Below are 10,888 nucleotides of genomic sequence, written 5' to 3'. Positions count from 1 at the left end.
AGGATTTCTGGGTTTGGCTGCTCAGAACATATTTCGGATGAAAACAAAGCAAAGCGGCCTCAGGACACCAGGGAAGGCCAGGAGTGAGATCCATTTCTGCAACACAGGAAGAGAGGCCCGAGGGGGTAAAAGGAAAATAGAATTTGCAGAAGGCACAGTTTTCGCAGCATCTTATTACAACTTCCAGCTGACCGGGTGTAGCCAAACTAGAGACATCTGTTTGGAGTTTACAACAGAAACAAACACACAGAAAGCATGAAAGCGCTCTAACAGCTCCTCTCCACCTCGACCTTCGGGCCATCCCCCCACTGGGCCACACTGGGTTATAGAAGGGAAGGAAATGGGCTTTGCAGCCTGCCCAGCCACCCACCCACCTGCACCGTGACTCACTCACACCAGGATCGGAACTTGTCAACTTTTCTCTCCCCCTGGTTTTCCTCTCAGGAAAAACAGAGATGGCCCCACTTCTCAGAGAACTCCTCTATGGGTTCTTAGTTCATCTTCAAAGCTCCTTGAGCTGTTTGTGAAGGAAAAGATAATGGAGTCTCCTCACACTTGATTAGTAGTACGGCCCCCAGGACGAGGCGGTAAAATCTCGGCTGACCTGGAAAGTCACTCCTCCATAAATAACCTCACAGGTCTGAGAGTGCAATAAGGAACTCACCCTGGCCTCTCCAAAAGACCAGAAAAAGACCAGACTCGCACAACTTCATGAGTGAAAAATACGGGATAATACCTGAAAGGGGGGCCCCAGACACAGCACCCGGACTTGTGGAGGTCCAGGAAGGCCCCAGATGATGCGTCAAGGGGACCTTCCTTCCCTAATTCTCTCCAAGCACAGGAAAGACCAAAGACTGTCCTATGTCACCCAGGGTTGGACAGTCTCTCCCACTCCCACACAGCAGTTCCAGAAGCTCACCTGATCTGTTACATTTTCCTCTTTATTCTCTCCCCACTGGCTGCAAACAGAACCAGAACAGTGCTACTTTTAAAAAATAACAAAATGTTTTATACACATTTCTGTATATACAACTGAACATTTTACATGTTTCTTTTGCACAGCAAAAGATATAAACAATCAGCTCTGAGAACACAGTTATGTACAGAAAAAAGTCAAAAATACTTCACAATAGTGCAAAAATATTTTACACAGTATCATGGAGTGAGATCTTTTGAGCAAGAGGAAGGGTGTGTGTTCGTGTGTGTGTGTGTTTCTAAAGGAAAACTCCTTAAGATATTAGATGTCTTTAGCTGTAAACAAAATGCAACTTTCTTTCATCTCCCCCCACCACCCCCCCAAACAGTTATTTGAGGAATTTGGCAGAGTTTCAGGGGTCTGAGTCTGAGGTAAACAGCCCGAGCTCTTGCATCAAAAAGAACCGAGGGCCAAGGGGTGGCATTAAAGCCTCAAACACCTTGAGAGCAAATACTCTCTCTTTTTTTTCAATGACATGTCAGTGACAGCGCAGGGCCGCTCCCAGGGGATGGGAGGAGGAAGTGAACCCCTCCTCCTCAGGCCCCAGCTGCCCCACAAACAGGAAACTGGCCAGGCACCTATGGCCTGAGACTAGGAACTTCAGCCAGCCTTCCTTCACCCGCACCCCAGAGGGCTGCCTCTCTCTCCCTCCTGGCGGCGTTTCTCCTCTCACATCACACCGCATTCCCACGCGCAACCCGAGTCCGCCTTGCACAGAGCCAAAGTGCTAGGGCGGGAGTGGGGGCGGGGAGGTAGGGGGAGCGGTCAGGGGGAACTCTCGGCCTGGGCCCCAAAGGCCCCATTTCCCCTTTCCTGGGGGCGGGCAAGGGACAGGGAGGTTGTCGGGGCCACGGATGGGTAGCCACGGTGGAGCGCTGGGGACGCACGGAGGAGCTCAGCTCGAGTGGGACTCATCGGTGCTGGCGCTGTCGGCCTGGCCCGACCGGTCCCCAGCGGTGGCGTCCGGGCCCCCGCCCTCGATGGAGCTCTCGCTGCCCGTGCTGTCGCCTGACAGCAGGCGCGTCACCCGCAAGTCGGCCTGCAGGGTGCGCACGTCGTTGCCGAAGCTGAGCTCGCCCAGATCGTTAATAAGTTGCGACAGCTCGGCCTTCATGTCGGAGGCGCTGCCCAGCAGGAGAGGCGGCGGCCCCGCCCCCGGGCCCAGGGAGCCAACGCCGCCCCCCAGCGCCTCCCCGCGGCCATTCTCCAAGGTGTCCAACAAGTCCCCGCACTCAAAGTGCATGGCAACCACCAGCGCCCGCTGCGCCTCGGCCTCCTCCTCTGCTGGATCTCCCTCTGCTGCGCGGTTCTCCTCCTCCGGGGAGCCCCCGGGATGCTCCTCTTCCTCTTCCTCCTGCAGCTCCTGCTCCTGCTGTTCGCCGAGCAGGTCCTCAGTGATGGAGCCGAGCTTGGGCGCGCTGCGGCTACGCTCCACCGGCGGTTTATAGCAGCTGGGGCCGTGCAGAAGCAGCTTGCGCAGCGGCACTAGCGGGATGGTGTGCGCCCCCACCAGCTCCTGCTGCTGGTGACGCGCGTCGTCCCGCCGCTTGAGGCGTTTAAATTCCGCCAGCGCGTTGGCCGACGTCTGGTAGAGCAGCAGGGCCATGGCCTGCGCCTTTTCGGGCTTGGACACCAGCACCGCGTGGCAGCGCAGCATCACGGCCTTGTGCTTCAGCTCGTGCCGGTACACCCAGGCGAAGACCTTGGGCAGCCGCGCGTCTGCCACGCAGTAGGTGACGCGGTGCAGCAGGTAGAGGTGGCCTGGGCGGCGCAACGCGCGCTCCTCGGCGTGGACCATGCGGATACCCTGCGCACTCACCGTCAGCTTCATCTTGGTGCCCTGACGGCCCGCCTCGCTTTTGCTCCAGATCTTGCCCACAGCAAGGTCGGTGCAGCCGTCGCCGCGCGCCTGGATGGTGGTGGCATTGCCCAGGTAGAGCACGGTGTAAGTTGGGTCCTCGCTGGTGATGTGCAGCTTCTTGCGCTTGGAGCGGAACATGCTGCCCACCCGGCTAAGCGCGCCTTCGGGGCACGCCCGCGCCAGCGAACTGAGCGCCGAGTAGTGCAGGCTCACAGCGTAGCCCTTGGGCTTGGACGCCTGCCGCGGCGGCGACTCGGCCAGCAGCTCGAACTTGTGCTTCTTCCACGGCAGCATCTCCGGAGGGCGCCCCGGCGCAGCTGGGCGGCGGCGGCGGAGCGCCGGGTGCGAGCCCCGCTGAGCCACCGGCCCCAGCCGGGCTCGGCCCGGGCAAGATCGAAAAATAAAATTCTACTGGGAGTGGCCCAGGGGTAGAGAGTTGGGGGGAGGAGGGGAGAGAGAGTGTTAGGAACCCCGCAGAGGGTGGGGGTAAATTTTCTAAAAAAGAAAATATTCAGCTTCGAGTGTGCAGAAAAGGTGTGTGTGTTGGGCGCGGGGAGGGGGGGGTTGGAGGGGCCGCACGCGCACACAGACTTACCCCAGTCTGGGCAAGAGCGAGGGCAAAGAGTCTCAGGCAAGCCACAAAATGCGAGAGAGAACGAGTGTGGAGGGGAAAAGGTCAGGAAAAAAGCTAGAGGCGCGCGTGCAAATAAAGAGAGCCCCAGCAACAGCACCGGAATGGTGCGAGAATATGCAGGAACTCCTCGGCAAACGCGAAGAGGGTCCCCTAACACACACAACCCCTAGGACTGGGGCCGAAACCCGCGGAAACTCTACAGCGAGTGTGCCCAGGGACCGCTGCTCCCCACCTCCAAGGGGTGCTGGAGACGAAGAGCCCCTCGACCGGGCTGGTCGCAGAGACAGCAGCTGGCCCCAAGTGCGGTGGGAGGCTGGGTCCGGCTGGCCGCGGCGGGCCCCGCGCAGCAGTCCCGCGGAGGCTCACTGCATCTTCGATCCGCCAGACACCGGGGTCTCGCGCTCGGCCGGCTCAGTGTCCGGGCTGGCTTGGCCAGGGCAGCGCTGGGCTCCGAGGGCAGGGGGCGCGCATGGTCGGCTCTGGGGACCGCCGCTACCTCATTTCTTCCCTCCGAGGCGGTGTCCAACTCCGCTGCCCGGCTCTCCGCGGTCGGCTGCCCGCCTTTGCAGCGCGCCCTCTCCAGTGCAGCGCGCGATGGCCGGCTCGCCTGCCTCACATCCTTGCAGTCCGGGAGGAAGATCTCGGGTAAATATAGGCCGGCGCGAACCATTCGCCGCGCGGGGACAGGGGAGGAGCAGAGAAGAGGATCTGTTTCGGGATCCGACGCCGAGCGGATTCCCGGTCTCTTAAAGGGACCCGGCGACAGCCATTGCTCGAGGGAGCGGGGAGACCGGTCCAATCCGGCAATTACATTACAAATTTATCAGCATCTCTTTGTCTACGGAAATCACTGGGACCTGGGGTTACCCCGCAGCAAAAGGACTTGAATCCTGACACTCCACCCCCAGGCTGAATTGCAACTAGATGAATACACGTATGTCTATATCGAAACTTCTGGGGTAGGTGGCAGAAGATGAGATTATAGGCTAGGCTATAATTTCCTAAGCAAAAAGTTTGGGAAAATAGTGGTTTCTTCCTTGTGTGACAGCTCTCCGAGAATGACTGGATGCTGTTTAATATTCTTATTTTCAGAATTGTATTCGATTAAAGAAAGAGAGAGGCACAGAAAACACCAAGGCTTATCTTTCACTGTCTTGGGGCTCGAATTCACAGGTAAGCGGCAGACAGTGAAAAGTCAGGTGCATGGTAAGATGATTGGAGTGAATCCTGTAGACTATCATCAATGAATAAGGGGCTTCCCGATCCTAACCCCCAGCAAGACCCCCTCCTGCTGTCGGCCTCAGGGTAGAGCAATTTTTTGAGATACATACAATTTTTTTCTTTCTTTCTTTCTCTCTTTCTTTCTTTTTCTTTCTTTCTTCCCTCCCTCCCTCCCTCTCTCCCTTTCTCTCTCTCTTTCTTTCGAGACGGGGTTTCACCATCTTGGCCAGGCTGGTCTCGAACTCCTGACCTCGTGATCCACCCGCCTCAGCCTCCCAAAGTGCTGGGTTTACAGGCGTGAGCCGCTGCGCCCCGCCTGAGATACATACAATTTCTAAGTAATGCGTGTGTAGTTAGTTTACTTCACCAGGCCATTCATGCAGTTTTATTATATATCATTGACATATTTTGGATGAGAATTCCTAGTAAAAATTCAAATGACATTTTTTATTTGAGTGACAAATAACACCTGGCCACCCTCCAATGGGAGTGATAATTGCATCAGTATTGCTTTTATCATGTGCCAATTGGACAGTGTAGTTGTAGTCCTCCAGCTGGCTTCACCCTTAGCCAGTTTCATTTCTGGGCCCTTGAAACAACCTGCTTGCTTCTATGGTCTCCTCAGTCAAAGCAAAAAGACTTATAGCTGGAGTGGGATAAATGTCCAAATGATCCGACATCAAACTCCAGGCTGGTCCTGGACAAGGACAGTGATCCCTTGCCACCATCCGAGTCCACTGGGGATCTTTGATGTCTCTGGCTTCCACGCCAGAGTCACTGCAACGAATCCTGGAAATTCCCTAACCCTCTACCTTTGCCACCTTTTAACCTTCCTTTGAACTCCAACTCCAGTTTCTCAGAGTCGTTGAGTGCCAGGCCCTGAGCTAGAAGCAGACAGGATTCCTGCCTTAAGAAGGTCCTAGTCCAGTGAAGATTGTAAACTTTACCCAACTCTGTCTGGGCTTCCACTGGACTGTAGGTTCTATGCTGTATCCCCATTGTGGTACAAATAGGCACTTAATAACTAGAATTAATGAGCAAGACACGCATGTGAACAAGAAGACAGAATGGGCTAACCGCTATGAGAAAGACCCAAAGCACTATGAGAAGCTGGAGGAGGAAAGCATTCACTGTGACTAGGAAAATCAGAAAAGTCTTCATGGAGGTGATGACCTTTGAAAGATGAACAGAATTTATGCAAACAGGAAAAGACTGAAGGAATTCCTGGATATAGAGGGTAGCAAAATTATAGAAGCATGAAAAGGCATACATAAGGCCAGGCACAGTGGCTCACACCTGCAATCCGAGCATTTTGGGAGGCCAAGGCAGGTGGATCACTTGAGGTCAGGAGTTCAAGACCAGCCTGGCCAACATGGCAAAACTCTATCTCTACTAAAAATCTAAAAATTAGCCGGGTGTGGTGGTGCACACCTGTAATCCCAGCTACTAGGGAGGTTGAGGCAGGAGAATCCCTTGAACTCGGGAGGCAGAGGTTGCAGTGAGCCGAGATCACACCACGGTACTTGAGCCTGGATGACAGAGTTAGACTGTCTCAAAAAAGAAAGAAAATGTGTACACATGTAATAATTAGGATGGAGCTTAATGATTGTAACAATGAAAGAAGAAAGTTTCCTGATTGTGGTTTTTGGTCCGGCCCTCATAGTCTCTGAGGGAAGGAATGGCCTTTTCATGGCTAACTGGCCCCATAGTGTCGTTCCTCCAGAGCTATAGTGCCTTACTCCTCAGCTGCACTGAGGGGTCAATGGAGAGATACCAGACATGCTGCTGGAATGAGTTAGGACTATAATAAGCCATTTACGCTGACATTAATTTCTTAAATTTCTGGACTGTCTTGCAGTGGTAATGAAGGAGAATAAAACATTCTGGCTGAGCGTGGTGGCTCATGCCTGTAATCCCAGCACTTTGAGAGGCTGAGGCAGGTGGATCACCTGGGGTCAGGAGTTCAAGATCAGCCTGACCAACATGCTGAAACCCCGTCTCTACTAAAAATACAAATATTGGCCAGGCATGGTGGCTCACGTCTGTAATCACAGCACTTTGGGTGGCCAAGGTGGGTGGATCATGAGGAGTTTGAGACCAGCCTGGCCAACATAGCAAAACCCCGTCTCTACTGAAAATACAAAAATTAGCTGGATGTGGTGACACATGTCTGTAATCCCAGCTACTCATGAGGCTGGGGCAGGAGAATCGCTTGAACCCAGGAGTCAGAGGTTGCAGTGAGCCGAGACCGCGCCACTGCACTCCAGCCTGGGTGACAAAGCGAGACTCCATCTTAAAAAAAATCTGGTAAGAACATATCAAATGAGGCTGTGTTAAGTGACTAGCTGGTCCATTATCTTGAAGTCCAAACTCCACAAAAGCAGACGTCATGTTCAAGCAGCGATCATTTCCAAATGGCTTCAAGTTCCAAGGCTCAAGAGGGTGTGGAAAAGAGGAATATGGAGCAGTCGCAGGAGCTGAGGCTGGTCTCAGCCTTGTTGAGAGGTACCACTTTGCACTTTGTGCAGTGGCATGGATGCCAGTGGCCCACAGAGGCAGGGAGAAGGAGTCCACTCGTGGCCCCATTCTTGAGCAGCAGCCAGAGTGCCAGTCCCAGTGGCACAGGCCCACAGAGCTGCTCCCGTTGACAAGGCTATGTCATGGATTGACTGCCTTCCTAATAAGCTTGTTTGCAATCTTGGGAGAACAGAAAGGTTCTAGGCCAGTGTGAACACCCTGGTGTGAGTCATGCTCTGTACCTGTGTTCAAAGACCCAGGAGAAGAACCTGCTGTCCCCTTGTGGCCTGGACGTGGGCCAGCCCCAAGCGCCTGCCTCACTTTATGGAGAAGCCAGCCACCCCACCTGAAGCACACACCACAATTAAGGCTGCGTTTCTTCAGCTGGGAGAGCTGGCAGCACCCGGTAGGAGTCTACATCACAGATCTGAGGCAGGGCAATTCCAGAACAGACCGTCAGCGAAGTGGAGCTGGGAAGCAGGTTAGAAACTGCAGTGCAGTTTTCTAATGACACTGCCCCATCTACTGGTAGCAGGCAGACATGAGGCTTGGTGGGATGGTTTCTCATCAAACCGGATAAGCCTGTGGTTGAAACTACACATCTGGAAGGAAATGCCGCAATCAAGAGTCCCGGCCCCAAACTCAGCATTCAGAAGTCAGCCTTCCGTCTCACAGAGGCTTCGGATCGGCCTCCTCCCACCTCCTGTCTTACATAATGCTCCTTCCCTCGCCCCCTCCTCCAGCATCCCACTCAGAGGACACTGGCTTCAGAGATGACACATGACGAATCTGGAATCTTCAGCGTCATCCAGTAAATACTTATGGAGAGTCTCCCACAAATGTGACGGAGCTGCTGGGGATACAGCACTAAAGAGGACAGATAGACAGGTCTTTGCCTGCATGACATTTGCAGCGTATGGTGGAGGCACGGCAGGGAATGGGGCAAACAGTGAACAAAAAAACTAATAAAATACCAGATAGTGAAAAGCCTCTGGAGCAAAGGAGGCAGTACTAGGAAGGGAAGGTAGCCAGTTTAGACAGCATGGCCAGGGAAGGTGGCTGGTTTAGACACCAAGGCCAGGGAAGGTGGCTCTGGGCAGAGACCAGAACGAGATGAAGCTGCAAGGACATGAGGGAAAGCATTGCAACCTGCATGGCCCAGTACTTAGTCACCAGCCCACGGGCTGCTGCTGACACTTGAACCATGTGTCACTGGGCCAATGAGCTGACCCAAATTTACATGCTCTGCAAGTATGAACTACACATTGGATTTTCAGGACGTAGCAAAACAAAAAGAATGTAAAAAATCTTGATAACATTGTATTAATTATATATTGAATGATGGTATTTTGGTATGTTGAATTAAATAAAATAAATTATTAAGATTAATTTTACCTATTTCTCTAGCCTGGTCAACATGGTGAAACCCTATCTCTACTAAAAATGCAACATTAGCTGGGCATGGTGGTGCATGCCTGTAGTCCCAGCTACTCAGGAGGCTGAGGCAGGAGAATCGCTTGAACCCAGGAGGCGGAGGTTGCGGTGAGCTGAGATCATGCCATTGCACTCCAGCCTGGGTAACAAGAGCGAAACTCCATCTCAAAAAAAAAAAAATTACTATTTATTTTTGCTTCTTCTTTTTTTTTTTTTTAAGACGAAGTTTTGCTCTTGTTGCCCAGGCTGGTGTGCAGTGGTATGAGCTCAGTCCGTAACTTCCACCTCCCAGGTTTAAGCAATTCTCCTGCTTCAGCCTCTCCAGTAGCTGGGATTACAGGCATGCACCACCACGCCCAGCTAATTGTTGTTTTGTTTTGAACTCCCAACCTCAGGTGATCACCCACCACAGCCTCCTAAAGAGGTGGGATTATAGGCATGAACCACCGCGCCCGGCCTTCTTTTTGCTTCTTTATTTTTTTAATTTTTTAATTTTTAATTTTAATTTTAATTTTTATTTTTGAGACAGAGTTTTGTTCTTGTTACCCAGGCTGGAGTGCAATGGCGAGATCTCGACTCACTGCAACCTCCGCCTCCTGTGTTCAGGCAATTCTGTCTCAGCCTCCTGAGTAGCTGGGATTACAGGCACGCGCCACCATGCCCAGCTAATTTTTTTTTTTTTTTTTTGTATTTTTGGTAGAGACGGGGCTTCACCATGTTGACCAGGATGGTCTCGATCTCTTGACCTCGTGATCCACCCGCCTCGGCCTCCCAAAGTGCTGGGATTACAGGCGTGAGCCACCATGCCCGGCTTTTTGCTTCTTTAAAGTGGCTACTAGATACCTTGGTTTTAGCCCAGTGAGGTCCGTGTTGGACTTCTAACCCGCAGAGTTGTGAGTTGGTGTTGATTTAGGCTACTGCGTTCGCAGCAGTTTGCTCCGGCAGCAGTACACCTCCCACCCAGCCACCCTTTCCCTTGTCCTGACTCTGTTTCTCTCCCACTCTCCTCAACGCGTACCCTAAATTCTCACCAGTTTTCCAAAGTCACCTGCTCCCCCAGAGCTCAGCAGAACTGACTAGGTGCTTCCCCCACAAAAACGAGGCAGTTAGAGAAACCTCCAGCCCCTGCCAATCTACAAACAGCACGTCTACACCCAAGCCCACCTCCCTCCTCCGGGCTCGAAGTCTCCCGTCCCTTCCGTCTGCCTCTCAAAGCCATCCTCAATACTTACCAAACCACACATCCGACCTTTTCCCTCCCCCCATTTTAACCTTCAAAGTGGCTTCCCACGAGCCACGGAATACACTCCCACTGCTCAGTATAACACAAGAGAACGTTCGGGTCTGGCGCCTACCCTGGCTCCAGCCTCATTCTCTTCTCCTGGACTCCTGATTTATGAAGCAGCAACAGAGGATAGACTGTACTTCTTCCCATGCTCATGAGACTGGTTCTTCCCTCCCTGCCATGACTTATGTGGCTCTGTCTAACCGAAATGACCTCCTCCTGCTATTTCTCCTGGCCGGTTTTACTCATTCTTTTTTTTTTTTTTTTTTTTTTTTTTTGAGACAGAGTTTCACTCTTGTTACCCAGGCTGGAATGCAATGGCGCGATCTTGGCTCACCGCAACCTCTGCCTCCCGTGTTCAAGTGATTCTCCTGCCTCAGCCTCCTGGGTAGCTGGGATTACAGGCGCACTACCATGTCTGGCTAATTTTTGGATTTTTTAGTAGAGACGAGGTTTCACCATGTTAGCCAGACTGGTGAACTCCTGACCTTGTTGATCCACCTGCCTTAGCCTCCCAAAGTGCTGGGATTACAGGTATGAGCCACCACTCGTGGCCTTTTTTGTTGTTTTTGCTGTTTTTAGTAGAGACGAGGTTTCACCATGTTGGCCAGGCTGGTCTTGAGCTCCTGACCTCAAGTGATCCACCTGCCTCAGCCACCCAAAGTGCTAGGATTACAGGCGTGAGCCACTGTGCCGGCCTATAATGTCGTCTTTAACTTTCTGCCCACCCCCCACTAGACTACAGGCTCCCTTTGGGTGGTGTCTATATTTTATTCACTCTTTGTATCCCCAGCTTCTAGCATAATGCTGGCCACCAAATTAATGTATGGCAAGTGTTTGTAGAATAAACTTAACCATGTGTTTATTTCTTTTTTATTTATTATTCAGCACAATATTGCCAGTGAGTATTTATTTCAAAGTCACCGGACTGTCACGAACTGTCAGAACTGTCACAGACTG

The 10,888-nt window shown here is 52.5% G+C and overlaps 2 protein-coding genes across 2 annotated transcripts; one reads left to right on the top strand and one right to left on the bottom strand.

Annotated features, from left to right (window-relative positions):
* Nucleotides 1-920: 920 nt before the first annotated feature.
* FAM43A (family with sequence similarity 43 member A) lies at nt 921-4,097 on the bottom strand. The gene has a single exon (XM_003927040.4). It carries the CDS (start codon nt 3,129-3,131, stop codon nt 1,872-1,874), a length of 1,260 nt encoding a protein of 419 aa, XP_003927089.1. The 5' UTR covers nt 3,132-4,097; the 3' UTR covers nt 921-1,871.
* On the top strand, nt 3,481-10,888 carry LOC141585492 (uncharacterized). The gene is made up of 3 exons (XM_074405318.1): nt 3,481-3,537; nt 3,642-4,644; nt 10,817-10,888. Exons 1-2 carry the CDS (start codon nt 3,481-3,483, stop codon nt 4,356-4,358), a joined length of 774 nt encoding a protein of 257 aa, XP_074261419.1. The 3' UTR covers nt 4,359-4,644; nt 10,817-10,888.

The sequence above is a fragment of the Saimiri boliviensis genome, chromosome 8 (assembly GCF_048565385.1).
Source record: "Saimiri boliviensis isolate mSaiBol1 chromosome 8, mSaiBol1.pri, whole genome shotgun sequence".
NCBI classification, from domain to species: domain Eukaryota; kingdom Metazoa; phylum Chordata; class Mammalia; order Primates; family Cebidae; genus Saimiri; species Saimiri boliviensis.
Note: the sequence above shows the minus strand (reverse complement) of the source record. Positions and strands in the feature narration are given on the sequence as shown.

What these genes read in the sequence shown, in the direction of transcription:
- FAM43A (XM_003927040.4), bottom strand. Translation starts at nt 3,131, where the DNA reads ATGCTGCCGTGGAAGAAGCACAAGTTCGAGCTGCTGGCCGAGTCGCCG.
- LOC141585492 (XM_074405318.1), top strand. Translation starts at nt 3,481, where the DNA reads ATGCGAGAGAGAACGAGTGTGGAGGGGAAAAGGTCAGGAAAAAAGCTA. An exon ending in GAAAAAAGCTAGAGGCGCGC is followed by an intron (nt 3,538 to 3,641) that starts GTGCAAATAAAG and finishes CACAACCCCTAG; the next exon opens with GACTGGGGCCGAAACCCGCG.